This window comes from Mesoplodon densirostris, chromosome 2 (assembly GCF_025265405.1).
Source record: "Mesoplodon densirostris isolate mMesDen1 chromosome 2, mMesDen1 primary haplotype, whole genome shotgun sequence".
In the NCBI taxonomy this organism is placed as follows: Eukaryota; Metazoa; Chordata; class Mammalia; order Artiodactyla; family Ziphiidae; genus Mesoplodon; species Mesoplodon densirostris.
This window is the reverse complement of record NC_082662.1, coordinates 109946106-109962183: the sequence shown is the minus strand read 5'-3', so window position 1 is coordinate 109962183 and position 16078 is coordinate 109946106. Positions and strand designations below refer to the sequence as shown.

At 46.7% G+C, this 16078-nt stretch overlaps 2 protein-coding genes across 4 annotated transcripts; one reads left to right on the top strand and one right to left on the bottom strand.

The window, feature by feature from the left end:
* Window positions 1-427: 427 nt before the first annotated feature.
* Window positions 428-10676, bottom strand: POLR3GL (RNA polymerase III subunit GL). Its single transcript, XM_060120134.1, is given in 9 exon segments — window positions 428-931; window positions 1215-1328; window positions 1453-1526; window positions 1767-1823; window positions 2166-2234; window positions 3093-3222; window positions 3564-3731; window positions 10403-10565; window positions 10672-10676. Coding segments are annotated over 9 exon segments (867 nt in total). The 3' UTR covers window positions 428-844.
* A 1578-nt stretch (window positions 10677-12254) lies between these two features.
* ANKRD34A (ankyrin repeat domain 34A) lies at window positions 12255-15669 on the top strand. 3 transcript variants are annotated; one of them, XM_060087044.1, is made up of 3 exons: window positions 12255-12325; window positions 12575-12706; window positions 13254-15669. In XM_060087044.1, exon 3 carries the CDS (start codon window positions 13370-13372, stop codon window positions 14858-14860), a length of 1491 nt encoding a protein of 496 aa, XP_059943027.1. In that variant the 5' UTR covers window positions 12255-12325; window positions 12575-12706; window positions 13254-13369; the 3' UTR covers window positions 14861-15669. The 3 variants fall into 3 exon arrangements, with proteins under 3 accessions (XP_059943027.1, XP_059943016.1, XP_059943008.1); XM_060087033.1 differs by lacking the exon at window positions 12255-12325 and adding an exon at window positions 12810-12873 and having other exon boundaries at window positions 12516-12706; XM_060087025.1 differs by lacking the exon at window positions 12255-12325 and having other exon boundaries at window positions 12516-12706.
* The last annotated feature ends 409 nt before the right edge of the window (window positions 15670-16078 follow it).

The following is a 16078-nucleotide window of genomic DNA, read 5'->3' as shown; positions in this document are numbered from 1 at the left end:
CCTGGCTTTCTTGACTCTCCCCACAAAAATAGTTGTAATCATTCTTTGTAAACAAGGACAAGATCAAGGTCAAGCGTGGGAAAGTGAGGGCCTGTGTCCCTGTGAACACATGTGAACACACGTGAATCATGTCGTCCCCACTGCCTGAGGCCCAGAAGCCCAGAAGCCAGCTGGTCTTCAGGGCGTGGGTTGTATACAACTCTCTCTGAGCAGCCCTGCAGATGAGCCCCTGAATGTGCCTTGGCAGAGCTAGATGGGGATTAGGTGTCCCATCATGGGGGTAGGAGGGAAGGGGCAAAGGACAGGAAGGCTGTAACCCCCCGTGTGTCACACTGGACGCTTAACAGGTGAGCAGAGAAGAATGGCTTACTAGGTATCCCGTTCATTCCTCCAGCCCTCTCCCACTAGGCTTCACCTTGGACAGAGAGACAGATAAAAATATTTTATTTAAAAATATAAAACTGGCCTTGTTCCTCCTAACTGTTCGCACCCCCAATTATCTCCCCAAAGAACTATAACTGGGTAGGGGCATGTGCACAGCTGTCTCAGCTCTAATGACTCCAGTCCTTCCTTCGACCGTCCTTTCTCCTTTTCATACAATTGAGACATTGGTCCTTTGCCCTTTCCCCAAGATATCAGAGGTGATACAATACCACAGGAGAGAGGGAGCGGAAGGGTAGAAAAGAGAGCTATCTGTTGTCACTCTCTATTCCTATCTCCAGGTTATCTGGATTCTGAGCAAATGCTTTGCTTGTCCACAAGACCTAATAATAGGGGACAGCTACTCTCTGTGTCCTAAATCAAGAAAGATATGAATGTCCAGGATATTGTGTAGAGTCCTTCTTCAGTATATAGCCTCATCCATGTTTTCATCACTGTCACCCCCAAAGTCCTCTCCATTGTCAAAATATGACATGATGTAATCAGTCTCCTGAAAGAGAAAGAAAGAAAGGTATGTCGGCATGCTTTCAGCATTCTCCTTCATCCCTGTGTACCAGTCCCCTTCCCTCGCAATCACAGCATTCCAGGTCTATAGTTCACTCTGCATTCAAGCTGTAGTTCACTCCTGAGAAGAGCCTAGGGACAGGTAAAGTGGAGGGCGCTATCCTTTGGAGGCACTATCTCCTTTGGCCCTCCAGCCTTCTGAAGTTGAGATCCCCAGAGCTTATGAGTGGAAGAAAGGGGGCCTGAGAATGAAAGGAGGTCCCCTTCACCTCTTCATGCTCTTCTTCATCATACTCCTCTTCTTCTTCCTCTTCCTTCTCTTCTTCTTCTTCTTTCTCCTCATCTTCCTCTGAAGTCACTTCTTCTTCCTTCTTCTCCAGGGTCTTATGTGAGGATGAATAGGAAGAGAAACTCAGCTCACAGAAGGGAAAAATTGAGGCACACATGGGCCAAAGGGGAAGAATGAATCTGGGGCCCAGGTGGTCTCTATGCGCATTTCTTCCTTACCTCTAGTTTCTGTATTGTTTCCTCCTTATCTTCTGTGGTCTTAGGGGGCCTCTTGGGGAGTAGAATGGTGGTCCCTGGTGAGAGGATCAAAAGGTGAACCGTCAGAGCAAACTTCCTAGATCACTTTCTACCCCACCCTCTTGCATAGACCATGTCACTCTGCTGCCCTCATGTGGCCACCATGGCACCCAGCAACAATACTGGGTAGACTGGGTAGGTAGGACTTGGGAGGGCAGGCAAGACCACCAGCAGCCTTGGCCCTACAGCTGATGAAGGAAACCTCTCATTTCCCTCCTTTTTCCAGATACACTCACGCTCCTTCTGTAGCTTCCGTACTCGGATCTTTAGCTCCCGGGGTAGACGTCGCCAATCTAGGAATAGCGGGAATGAAAAAGTCAGCAAGACTCTGCCCTGTGGTTGTCCTATGAATGATGACTCTTTGAAAGGACAGGTAAGGATCAGGGTTAAGGGTGAGGAAGGAAGGGGCTGGGTCATAGTTGCTTGGAACAAAACTGTGGCTTGGATGCCTCCAGAGGAGTGTGGGCCATTTAATAGGTTTTTAGGTACAGTCTGAGAGTGTTTTGGAGCACATCTAAGGCTCCTGAATAGGGTGAAGGTGGAGACAGAGGAGGGTGGGTAGGGTGGTGGCTTGTGGCTTGAGGCATCTCAAGCATTTGAAAGAAGGGAGGTCAATGAAAGGGCCCATCACCTACCAGGGTTCCAATCTATGGCGTTGTCAATCGGCCCTGACATCTGATATTTGTCTGAGTAACGCTCCACATCTGAGGGATCAGAGGTCAAGGGTCAAAGTTTTATCCTTTCAGAGCCCTAGAACAGGGTTCTTCCTGAGGTCCAGCCCTCTCAAAACTCAGAAATTGTCTTTTTCCTCACCCCAGACTCAGAGCCCAGGGGGTCAGCTTCCATGAGGACCTTCAACACTCTTCTAACCTGTCCTTTTGCCACCTCAAATTACAATGTTTTTGTTATCTCCCTTAATGCAAAGGCACGGCTATATTGACTGGTAGTGTGGTACGGTGGAAAGTATACTAGAGCAAGAAACGAGGGTTTCAGTGTTCTCTTTACTCCTCGTTAATGGGACTAACTTAGTCAAGTGTTTCATCTCTCTGAACTTTAGCTTCTAGGGCTTAGTAGGAAAGCACTGGTTGTCAATACATTGAAATACTGTACTTCCACACCAGTTGGTAAATATCCACTATCTCAGACCTCCCAAGTACACCCTGTTCTCCAGTCCCTCCTGGCTCCCTGACATCTCCATGATCCACAAACCAAAGGGGTAATATTTTAATTACAGGGCTTCTCAGAGACCCCTTCTCAAGTTCTTCTGATTAGTTGGTACCTGCAATATCCAGATTGTTAAAAATTTTAATACATCTCCTCATTTATATCTGTAAAATGGGCATCTTAATACTTAACCTCCTACTGTCTAAGACTATTGTGAGACTCAAAACAAACCATGGATACCATAATGCATTTCAAATGCAGGGGTAATTACTATGATCTCCCCAGTTAGGCAGTGAGCTTTCTGTGCCTCTTCTGGCCTCTCTGGGCCCCAGCGGTGCTAAGTACAAGGTACTAATTATGCAAGGCACTCAGAACATGACACTAGCATTCCAACTGACCTCTCTTGGGGACAGCAGGCCGGATGAAGTAAGGGAGCTGCCTCATGGCCCCTCGAAGCTCCTGCTTCAGTGCCAGGACATATTCCCCTTCCTCTCCTGAGGGCAGAGGCACTGGGCGGAACTCCAAGGGCTAAGGAGGCAGAGGCAATGGTCAATTCAGGGAGAAAAATGCTGGAGTACAAATCTGGGAGGGCCTCTCCTCTCCCCACAATTCAATCCAATGCTCCCACTGAGCAGAGGACCAAGGCAAATGGGTGGAGCAACACAGCATTTTGAAAGCTGGGGAGCTGAGAATGTAAAAAGTGAGGGTAGACACTTCCTTGTCTGGAAAACATCCCATATAAGATGGGAGTATACAGACAGGGAGGGGCAAGATGAGGATGATTTTATGATGGCTCAGGAGGAATCCAGGATCATACACAGTCGGCCAGGGGCATATGGGAGTCTTGGGAAAGGAGGGCAGACACTCACAGGGAAGAGTGGAGAAGGCTGCAGGGTGGGTGGGGGCAAAGCATCCCCCTTCCCAATGCCCACAGCCTCCATGCTGAAGGTCAACTGGCCACGGCCACGACCCCGGCCCCCACCCCGGCTGGCCATGATGGAGGGGGCCTGGGGATTCAGACATCCAATAGGAAAAACCTGATAAAGACAAAAACACAGAGAAAAAGTACAGTAGAACAGACAGGAAGCCAGGGAGGTACAAGACACTCAATCTTTTCTCCCAGAGACCTGAAAAGCCAGTTTAATTCAACAAATTTTGAGAAGGCATAGTGCCAAGCAAGGTATTTCTAAAAATATAAAATATGGATGAGACACGGTTCCAACAGGACAGATAACTGCAATATGGTGTGACTGTAGCACAAAGAGGAAAGTGACTAGACCCTTGGATAAAACTTTCCTACGCCCCTAAGTTAATTTGATGCTTATCACCATCTGCATATCTACATATGATCTTTGAATTCTTTCTCTCCCTCACTTTCCAAACCCAACCAGGCCTAAACTCAATCTAATGCAATGCATTTCAGCAAAACTTTTATTAAGCATCTACCATGAAAAAGGTAGTGTGCCAGACACTGGGTGGGAACAGGAATGAGTCATCAGTCTCATTGTCATTTGATTGAGGGTGGGGATGTATGTGATAAGAGCCATTACAATCAAGTTGATCTTTTTAAACACCACCTGGAAACACAGAATCTTAGAATGGAAGGACCCATGGAGTCTTCTAGCCCAAACACCCTCCCAGTAGAGTACTACCCTCTGTAAGTTGTTGGTCATTCAGCTTCTGGTGTCATTTTCCTAAAGAGAGGGTATCCATTTTCCTCCAAGGCAGCCCATTCCACTGTGATCAACTGTGATGAACTGAAAGTTCCTCCTGCTACCATAACTGAACTTTGCCTCTTGTCACCATTTTTGAGAAGCCAGTCAGATAGCATGGGGGATAAAGAAAGTCATCAAATGAAAATGAAACTTGAAGAAAATGAAATCCCAGTAGCAGGGAAGATACCTAGCGCCCAGATCTTGGCTCCTAACACCATCTTCCAATAAAAGGAACCAGGGCTTCTTGGAGAAATGGCCGATTCTAGGACTGGGGCAGGAAATATACAAGATGAGACTGAAACATCTTGTAGTGCCAGAAAGTAAGAAAGTGCTCAAAAAAACAACACACACATTGATGGCGCTGTGTCAAAGGGGCATAAGAGTCGACTGAAAGAGCTCCCAATGGCCAAAGCCTGAACAATTTGAGCAATAAAGTAGTATTGGATTATAACACCAAAGTATAAAATAAATATCCAAGAGACCATACTGATATAAATAAACGTTTGAACAAATTAATACATGGTAGAGAAAAAACAAATTTCTTATGCAGAATTCCAAATAAATTATGTAGATTCCACCCTAAAAAGGGAGAGTGTAATTCCCCACTCCTTAAGTATGGCCTGTGTATAGGGAATTTTGTCCAAAACAATTTTGGAAAGGTGGAGGGAGTAACTTTACAGTGTAGAAACTGAACAAGCATTACTTCAGTCAGATGACCAAGGTTTCAACATGAACAAAATTAAATCATAGTGGTAGTATGTACCCTTAATATGATGTGATATCCTCTTCTCCCAAACTGATAACCCCAGTCTAATCAGGAGAAAAAAGCCAACAAATTCCAAAAGAGGAACATCCTATAATATATCTGAACCAGTACTCTTCAAAACTGTCAAGGTCACCAAAAACAAGGAAAGTTCACACTTCCATTGTAAAAGAGAGAGAGCTGTCCTAGTGGTGACCTTCATAAAAACAAAGAAAACCATTCCTTTTGTTTTCTAATTATAGAAGTAGTATATATTTATTCTAGAAAACTTGGAAAAACATAAAGGTATATATAAAAATACCTATTATTTCATGACCATGATGTAGTAATAATCATTATTAGTATTTGCTTATGTATCCTTTCAATTTCAGTTATGTATGTATACATACATATACATATATGTTTGTGCATGTAAGTATATGTATGTATAGACATATTCAATACATAATAGGGCCATGATAACTAAATGTAATGTGGTATCCTGGATGGGATCCTGGAACAGAAAAAGAGCATTAGGTAAAACTAAGGAACGCCAAATCAAGTATGGACCTTGAATAATAATAATGTATCAATATTTGTTCATTAATTGTAACAAATATACCATATTAATATATGACATTAATAATAGGGGAAACTGGTGCCAGGGCATATGGAAACTTTTGGTACTATCTGCTCAGTTTTTCTGTAAATCTAAAACTGTTTTAAGAAATAAATTTTCTTAACAAAAAAAGCAAGAAACCTGAGTAGCAATTCAAAATTCACAGTTTCTCAGACATTCCTTGTCTTTCATTACCCTGACAGTTTTAAGGAGTACTGGTTAGGTGTATTATAGGATGTTCCTCTGTTTGAATTTTTCTGATGTTTTTCTCTTGATTAGACTGGGGTTGTGTGTTTCAGGGAGGAAGATCACAGAGATAAAGAGCCATTTTCATCACATCATATTAAGGGTACATACTAACAATATGTTAGCTATGGAGCAATAAGAGACAATATAGTATAGAATTATGATCTCTTAAATTAGTGATTCATAATATAATTCCTCCCACGGAAAGCTAAGAGGACTGCGATGGTGAGGGGAGGCTTTAGGAATCACAAGGTCTCAAGTTTGGAACAGACCTTAGATATCATGTATTCATTCATTCATTCTTTTAACAAATATTTATTGAGCATCTACCATATGCCAGACGTAATGCTAGACAATGGGGATCATATTGAATCCTCTACTTTAGACCTGCATCCTTCCTTTGATAAACCATATTTAGTAAATTGCTATCCACCTTCAACTTAAACTTTTTAGTAAGAGAACTCCCTCTCTCACTTTGCAGGTCATTCCATTTTTGGATATTTGTTCTTCAATCAATATTCAACAAATAAATCAAGAAATACATGGCTCAACAAGATGCACTGCACTAAAGATTAGTTAGGGGGAAAAAGATTTTAAAATATGTACAAGGTAATCTGTTTTGTCAAACACATACACTCACCCAGATATATGAATTAAAAAGTTGTTCTTGAAGGATATACAATAAAAATTAACATTGGTTAATTGGAGGTGATGGGGTTTTGGTTTTTTTTGATGATGTGTATTTTATGGTTTTTTTTTTTTCCTGTACTGAATAGGTGCTGCTTTTGTAATAAGAAAAAAATATTCATTAAAAAAATTAAAAATATAGGGCCTCCCTGGTGGCGCAAGTGGTTGAGAGTCCGCCTGCCGATGCAGGGGATACGGGTTCGTGCCCCGGTCTGGGAGGATCCCATATGCCGCGGAGCGGCTGGGCCCGTGAGCCATGGCCGCTGAGCCTGCGCGTCCGGAGCCTGTGCGTCCGGAGCCTGTGCTCCGCGACGGGGGAGGCCACAACAGTGAGAGGCCCGCATACCGCAAAAAAAAAAAAAAAAAAAAAAAAAAAAAAAAAAAAAAATTAAAAATATAGTAAAACAGCATAGTAGATGAGATTAATAATATGCAGCAGGAAGGAGAGGTGGGAAAATGTGTGCCTGAGGAATTTGGAAAGTTTCAAGTCCAAGTGCCAAGAAAAATGTCAGGAAAAGATGGCTGTTAGTTAATAGATTAAACTGTGATCTGACTTAAAGAACACATTAGAGGAGAGAGGATGTCTTACGGACACTAGAGAAGCAGTAAGAATTTGCCACCATGGCTTCAGGCCCTTTCAAGGGAAAAGACACTCTAACTAGCCAGCTTAGATGTCTTTCCACTGATAGATACAGTTCTAGCAGTGGACACAGGAACTGTTTTGACTGCAAAGCAGTGAGGAGTTAAGAAAAGGCCATGAGCTTTCAGGTTAGACAAATCTAATTCCATTTCCACATACTAACCAAGTGACCCTCAAGGATGTGGGGTAAAACGAAGACAAAATTTTAGTTAATTAAGGCACTAAACTGGTTGGGAAACTGTAAACTATCTGTACCCCACTCAGCTCAGGAATCTACAATGAGTCTCTTCTATTTAAGATTGTGATTGAGTCTAAATTCTTGAAGATGTTTAAGGTTTCCCATAACCTGGTCCCAGACCGCTCCTCCATAAACATCAACCCTCCCTAGTGTTTACCCCTGTACTCTCCTTCCCCTGAAAACAACAACATCTCATATACATTATACTCATTCCCAATTAAGCATAACTGTGTGATGTGGTGGAAGTCACTATGAAGCAGGTTTCAACAGAATATACAGAAAAACAATTACATCAAATTTAAGGAAGGCAGTACATGTAGTGGTTAAGAACATGGATTTGAATCCCAGTTCAGTCATTTTCTAGCTATACAACCTTCAGTAATTTATTTAATAACTGTAAACCTGTTTCCTTATCTGTAAAATGGGAATAATAATAATTAAAAAACCATCTAAATTCATTCAATGAATACTTACTGAGTTCTTATTAAGTGCCAGGCACTGTTCTAAGTGCTAGGGATGGATCAGTGAGCAAAATGGACAAAAAACTCCTGCACCCATGGAGTTTAAATGGAGCTTACATTCTAGTGGCGTTCTCAGTATACAAATGTTTCAAGCCATGAGACTGGGTGAGATTCCTAAAGGAGTGGATGTGAAGAGAGAAAAGAAGAGGTCCAGGGACTGAGGTCTGGAGCACTCTAATGTTTACAGTTTGCTATATTTGTAATAAATAAGACAAGGAGTTAACACTCATATTAGAACTCATGGAAATCCAAACAAAAAAAAATCATCCCAATAGAATAAATGTGCAAAGAACATGAATAGAATAAATGTGCAAATAGGCAATTAAGAAAAGAATAGCCAATAAAACCATTCTTTACCTATCAAATTGACAAAGATTTAAAAAATAATCAGGCTGGGCTTGCCTGGTAGCGCAGTGGCTGAGAGTCCACCTGGCGATGCAGGGGACACGGGTTCGTGCCCCGGTCCGGGAGGATCCCACATGCTGCGGAGCGGCTAGGCCCATGAGCCATGGCCGCTGAGCCTGCGCGTCCGGAGCCTGTGCTCCACAACGAGAGAGGCCACAACAGTGAGAGGCCCGCGCACCGCAAAAAAAAAAAAAAAATCAGGCTGCCATGGGTTTTTTTGAGATGGACACTCTCACACCTTACTGGAAGGACTATAAACACAGTCTTTTGGGGGAGCAATTTGACCACTTGAATCTACAGCCTTTTAAAAGTTCATATCCTCAACCCAGTAATCCCACTTTAAACACTTATCCTAAAGAAATCATCAGATATATAGTCAGAGATATAAGTAAAAGCATGTTTATCAAAGAGCTATCCATGGTTGCACAAATTCTGAAATAACCTAAATGGTCCAACAAAAAAAATGAATGGTTAAAAAAAAATCAAACATCCATCTTAGACTATTATGTAGACATAATTATTTCAAATAATATTTAAAGGCAGAAAATGTTCACAATATAATGTAAAGTGGGGGAAGCATGATATAAAGTTGTATTTGTTGTATGGCCCTCTGTGTGTAATATACACACAAACACACAGATTTATACATATGTATACAAGCAGAAAATAAATTGAAAGGATACATATTAAAATAATAACACTATATCACGGTCATGAAATAATAGATATTTTATATCTTTATGTATTTCCAAGTTTTCTAGGATAAATGTATATTATTTCTATAATCAGAAAACAAAAGGGATGATTTTCTTTATCTTTAAGAATGTTACCACTAGGACAGCTCTTCCTCTTTACAGTGGAAATGTGGAATGCATTTTGTTGAGCCACGTATTTGTTTTATTTGTTAGATACTGATTGAAGAACAAAGTGAGATAGGAAGTTCTCTTACTAAGACGTTTAAACTGAAGCTGGATAACCATTTACTAAATATGGTTTATCAAAGGAAGGATGCATATCTAAAGTAGAGGATTCACTATGATCCCCATTGTCTAGCATTATGTCTGGTGTATAGTAGATGCTCAATAAATATTTGCTTAAAAATGAATGAATGAATGAATATATGATTTCTAAGGTCTGTTCCAAACTTAAGACTTTGTGACTCCTAAAGCCTCCCCTCACCATCCCAGTCCTCTTAGCTTTCTCCCTTCTCTGGACTGTGGGAGCAATTATATTATGAACCACTAATTTAAGAGGTCATAATTATATACTGCATTTTATTTTGTTTTATCTTTTATTAATTTTCCCCTAATTACATCAGGAGTTTAAATTCTTCCTCCCCAATTAATTCCATCCAATTAACCTTTATTGGGCACTGTGCATTAAATATTAGAACCTGCCCTACAAAACCTTATATTCTAAAAAGAATAGAAACATTAAAGAGGGATAGAGCACTAAGTGCTCCAACAGAGGTATGCCTAAAATGCTATCGTCAGACTGGGGAACAATTAATTCTGCAAAAAAAGGTGAACCAGGAAAGCTACAGGTAAAGGTAACATTTCATCAGAGTCTTGATAGATAACAGGAGTTTGTCAGGCTCTTAACAGTAATAGATTTAGGGGAAGCTGACGCCATAGCAAAGAGTCAGAGGTACCAGAGTGAGTCTTTCACTTTCTCCTTTAATATATCTCCCCTTTGCGCGAAAGAAAACTACGGTTCTCTGGTACAAAATCAACAGAGCAATGGGAGCCCAGAGGAAAAGGGTAGGGAACTAGAAGGGGGCTGATCCAACAGGCTGCCGGAAAGCGTTGTCTATCTATCTAGCAGCTTGGCCCTGGTAAACTAGTTCGGAAGGTGTGGAACGGAACCAGGTCAGAGCCACCAAGTCGGGGCCTTACCTGCTGCCCCTCCCCCACGCGGAAAACACGCCGCAGCCAACTTGAAATTTGCTTGTCTTCCTCAAGCTGTTGGCGTTCTAGGTCCGCCTCCTAGAGCTCCCCATTGGTGAGTTCTCCCGGCCAATCTTGGAGAAGCCGAGGAGGGAGGTCCGCCCACTTGAAGCTGAGGAGGGGAGGGAGGGAGAGAGTTCGCCGGAACTCAGGCTAGAGAAGCCGGGTGAGGAGACAGATGGAGTTGCAGAATCAACTAGGGGTCAGTCATTTCACACCTCATCTCAGATGGAGGATCCCCCTGGCTAGCGGCAGTTCACAGAGGGAACCTGACTCTCACATCTCACCGAGGGACTCTGTTGACGGAGCTTCCACAGAGAAATGAACCTCTGTGAAACCTGCTTCCTAGGGGTCGTTCTTTTTGTGACTGTCTTCACACTGGGCCTCTCCTCCGTTACTCCAACCTTCCCTTCGATCCTGCACTGCCTCCCTCCAGCACCACCAATGAATATTTCTTTTCTAGAAAAATATTTTCCTGTGGGTTGCTGTCATGTCTGTGCGAAGATGGAAAGAGGGTTTGGGAAAGGAAGGATTAGGAATCAGATAACCAGAGGTGAGGAGACAGGGAAGGAATCCAGTGTTTTCTGCATTTCCCACTGCCTTCCAGTTCCTCCTAGCCCTTGGTAAAAGGGGGCACGGTGGGAGTAGGAGTCCCACTTTCGCAAAAGACAGAGGGAAAGAGTTCAGAGTAGAGATAGAATGTAGGAGTTCGTCAAGAACAATAACCCAGACGTCAGAGAAAATGGCCCTGGGAGTGAAGCCTCTGGACTGGGAAGGCTGTAGGTGGAGTGGCAAGCACCAAGTCTTTGGAATAGGACAGAAACAGAGCTGTGAGGCTTTGGAGAACTTGCTTATCTTTACTAAGTCTCAGTTTCTTCATCTATAACAAGAAAATAATTCCTACTTTATAGCATTGTTGTGAGGATTGGAGATAATGTATGTAAAATACTTGGCACATGGTTGGTTTCCAATAAATGGCAGCTACTAAAAATGAGTAGCTTCCCGGCAAATATTTCTCTCTCCCCCTTCTCCAGGAACATTGTATCTTGTGTCTGGTGGCCTCCAGCCTCTGAATTACCTCAGGTGAGTTTTCCAAATCCTTAGGATTTTTTCCTCACTCCCCCTCCCACTCCCCCTGATGCCTTCCAGCTGGACACAAACTCATTCCTAAAATATGCAGATGGAAGCTATGGTAACCATGGAGACAGGGCAGATGGTGAGGAGAGGCAGAGACAGACAGTGAGAGAAACCGACTGCTACAGACAGGGAGAAGAAGACTTTAAGGAGCGATTCGAACAGAGACCTTTAAGCGAGATGGAAAAATAATGATTCTAAGCAAGACTGAGAGTAAAGAGATGCAATGAGAGAGGATGTGTTACAAGGTTCACTCTTCTCTGCCCCTTTTCTATCTCTCTCCTTCCCACCCCTCCAAGAATATGGAGAGGAGACAACTGGGAATGCCCCTTGCTGTATCTAAAAATGACCCCAGATATCCAATCTCCTCATACTTATCTAAGAGGTGTGTACAAGGGAGCTGAGGTCCAAGTTTATTTGTGGTACACGTTCCGTTTTGGGGGAGGTGGAATGAAGATGTATCGCTGTGTGACTCCAGCTCCCCTTGACATTTAAACTACGAGAAGGCAGCCACAACTCTTGCCTTTCTCTGCACAGTAAGGACCCCGGCTGTGGATCGCCATCGCCTCTCTCCACCCCTCTGCACAGTGTGCCATGTGCTGTGTGTAGCAGGTCAGATCTGGCGCACAGGCGCGCATCAACACACCAAGCTCGGAGAATGGGGATCTGCTGAAGCTCAACGAAGAACTGGGATGGTCCCAGTCTGGGTCGCGGAGGAGTCTCCTAAGGAACACTTAGGTTTGTTGTGACTGAGGGGAGGTCGGCTAAGCAAGGGAAGTCAGGATTGGAGCCTCTAGCTTTTGAGGGTTTATGTGTGCATGGGTGGGGTAACGGTTTGGTGCCCGACGCCCCCACCCTCACAGACTAGGCTATAAATAGAGAGGCAGAGCTCCGCCCCCCCCCCCCCCCCAGCTTCTCTCCTCCCGAGCCGGCGCTGTGCCCGGGGCGCACCGGGAGGAGGGACCAGGATTCTGTGCCCGGGCGCAGATACTGACACCCAGGGAATCCGGCTGCCCACCCCCACGCCATGTGGGCCCCCAGGAACCCGGCTCCGCCACCCCAGCTGCCCCATGGCTCTGGCCTCAGTCCTGGCCCGGAGGAGATTCTGCGGACTTACAGGTATCTATTTGGGTGCACAGCCTGGGAAGGGGAAAGAGCAAGGAGTGATGGGGAATGTAGCAGGGGCAAAAGAAACCCGCAATTCTCCCCCCACCCGTTTTAGGTCCCAAACGCAAGCTGCCTCCCTCCCCCCATTCAGTTTGTGGGGCTGTGGCAACCTAAAAGAGGTTAGGAATGGGACTGTGTGTGAATGTATGGGTGCATGTGTCGGGGGGTGGCGTTCAGCATCCTAGGAAGGGGGATTCCAAGTACGGATAAGAAAAGGGGGATGCTGGAAAGGTCTGATAAGCCATGGGGTGAGGGTGGCGGTGCGGATATCCCTGCGCGTGCACGTACGCATTTGCACTGGCGCTCGTACTTCAGTGCGGGTGCACCCTTCCCACCTCCTCAGGCATGCGCTGGGGGGATGGGGGCGGCTCAAGGCAGGAGTTAGAAGAAGGACTGTGTGCAGTGCCGGGGAGATCTCCCCCGCCCCACGCCGGTCCTTCCATCAGTGCCTCAGTTTCCCTGCCTGAATCAGTAAATAAGATCTTTCTCTTTTTTGCAGGGATTGGCTTCGCCACTGAGCCTTCGGGCCTCTGCCAGCCACCACCCCCACTCCCCTAGCCATCCTCGGCAGGTCCCAGTCCCGGCTCCATCGGTGCTTTCGCCCCAGCGGCAGCTATGCTGCACACCGAGGGCCACGCTCTTCTTCGGGCCGTGGGTCAGGGTAAGCTACGCTTGGCCCGTTTGCTTCTGGAGGGGGGCGCCTACGTGAATGAGGGTGATGCCCAAGGGGAGACTGCGCTAATGGCGGCCTGTCGGGCCCGCTACGACGACCCCCAGAACAAGGCGCGCATGGTACGCTACCTTCTGGAGCAAGGCGCGGACCCCAACATCGCAGATCGCCTAGGGCGCACGGCGCTTATGCACGCTTGCGCCGGCGGCGGGGGCGCAGCGGTGGCCTCCCTGCTCCTTGCCCATGGCGCAGACCCTTCAGTCCGAGATCACGCTGGCGCCTCGGCGCTTGTCCACGCCCTGGACCGCGGGGATCGCGAGACCCTTGCCACGCTGCTGGACGCCTGTAAGGCCAAGGGCACGGAGGTCATCATCATCACCACCGACACCTCGCCCTCGGGCACCAAGAAGACCCGGCAGTATCTCAATTCCCCACCGTCCCCGGGGGTGGAGGACCCCGCTCCCGCTCCTCCTAGCCCGGGGGTCTGCACGTCGCCGTCGGAAATCCAACTGCAGACTGCAGGAGTAGGAGGACAGGGATTGTTATCCCCTCGCGCCCAGGAAGAAGAGGAGAAGCGGGACGTATTTGAATTCCCTCTTCCTAAGCCCCCTGATGACCCCTCCCCTTCTGAGCCACTCCCCAAACCACCCCGTCATCCTCCAAAACCACTCAAAAGGCTCAACTCCGAGCCTTGGGGCCTAGTGGCCCCTCCTCAACCGGTCCCTCCTGCCGAAGGGAGGCCGGGGATTGAGCGGCTGACCACCGAATTCAACGGCCTGACCCTGACAGGTCGACCGCGTCTTTCCAGGCGTCATAGCACTGAAGGCCCAGAGGACCCGCCCCCGTGGGCGGAGAAAGTGACGGGTGGGGGTCCTCTCTCGCGCCGAAACACAGCGCCAGAAGCTCAGGAGCCTGGTCCCCCTTCAGGGCTGAGGCAGAAACTGAGCCGCATGGAACCGGTGGAGCTCGATATCCCCGGAAATCTTTGCCCCGACTCGCCGGAGTGCAGCCGCCCGTCCCTGGAGCGCCGCAGATACAGCGCCTCCCCGCTGACCCTCCCTCCAGCCGGCTCTGTTCCCTCCCCGCGCCAGTCCCAGGAGAGTCTGCCTGGGGCTGTGTCTCCGCTGAGCGGGCGGAGGCGGAGTCCGGGGTTGCTGGAGCGGAGGGGCTCGGGGACGTTGCTTCTGGACCACATCGCGCAAACACGGCCTGGTTTCCTGCCCCCGCTCAATGTCAGTCCCCACCCTCCCATCCCTGACATTCGCCCCCAACCCGGAGGTCGGGCGCCTTCGCTGCCCGCCCCTCCCCAGGCGGGGGCGCCAGGCTCTCCCAGGACCAAGCGCAAGTTGGTGAGGCGCCACTCCATGCAGACTGAGCAGATCCGCCTGCTAGGGGGCTTCCAGAGTCTAGGCGGGCCAGGGGAGCCTGGGCGCTGAGAGGAGTGAGAGGAGCCAAGGAGGGTGGGGATCAAGACCTTGGGAAGGGTGGGTGGAAGAACCAGCTCACACACACACCTCGGACATAGGGGTCTGTTGCATGTGCTCATGGGCTCGGCGCACGCACACATGGGTAAACATGTGTCTACAAGCACAGTACTCGCACTTGCAGGGAAGGGTAAGTACTCTTATTTATTGGTCATATAGACACATGCACTCATGCCGTGGCCACTTCACATGCATATGGGAATTACTCACACACAGGACCATTTGTGCTAGGGCCCCAAAAGGGTCCCAAGCTCACTCGCATTTGTTCAGAAGCTTTAGGGAGCCCCTACTTATGGGTAGTCTCCAATTTCTTTGACCTCCTGCAATAGTAACCCCTTGCTTTCCATGTATGCCCTGCAACACAGCCCACTCATGATTTTGGACACTCTACCCTCTTCGTGAATATCCCACCCCATTCTGCAGGTCTTGCTTCTCTCTCCAGGCTTGGCTCCTTGTTCACACCCTGCTTCCAGCCCTAACCACTTTTCAGGATATCTTCTTCACTCTCCTTGGGAATTTCCTGCAGCAATCCCCAGCCTCAGTTCTGCTGCTGCCCTTCCTGCTCTCAGCTTTACTTCTCAGCTTCCTGCTTTTTCTTCCCATCCTGTTCCCCCAACGAATACAACAGGTTGTCTCATTTTTCCAGGAGGTGGGTCATGGGCTCTAAGCTGCTGTTCTGTCTGTCTGAGCTTATGAACACCCCCACAGGTAGAAGTGGGGAGTAACCCTAAATCACTCCTCTCTCCACTTGACATATCAAATAAATGTGTTCAGAAGTCTCTGTTTGGTCACTTCTGCTGGGGGTGGAGGGTGTGGGGAATGAGGAATAGGGAGGGAGGGTGATGCTGACTATAGCTATAATGATCTAGGGGATACTTCGAGGTTCCAGCCACCTTCTTTCCAGGAGACCAACTGTGGTTGTAGAAGAAAAGGCAAGTGTCCCATGTCCTGAAGGTTTTAAGCCATCTGATAGGTTTTCATTTCCCTCAGTCTCCCCTATGTCCATCCTCAAATTCTTTAACTTAAGATTCCTACAAAGAATCCCTCCCTCCACCATCAGCAGATATATCCCAATAGATTAACTGTCCCTCTTTCAAGCTTCCTATGTCTTGACCACTCACAGTTTTTCCTTGGGGGCCTAACTTTTATCTCACCAGGTGCATTTCATCC

What these genes read in the sequence shown, in the direction of transcription:
- ANKRD34A (XM_060087044.1), top strand. Translation starts at nt 13,370, where the DNA reads ATGCTGCACACCGAGGGCCACGCTCTTCTTCGGGCCGTGGGTCAGGGT.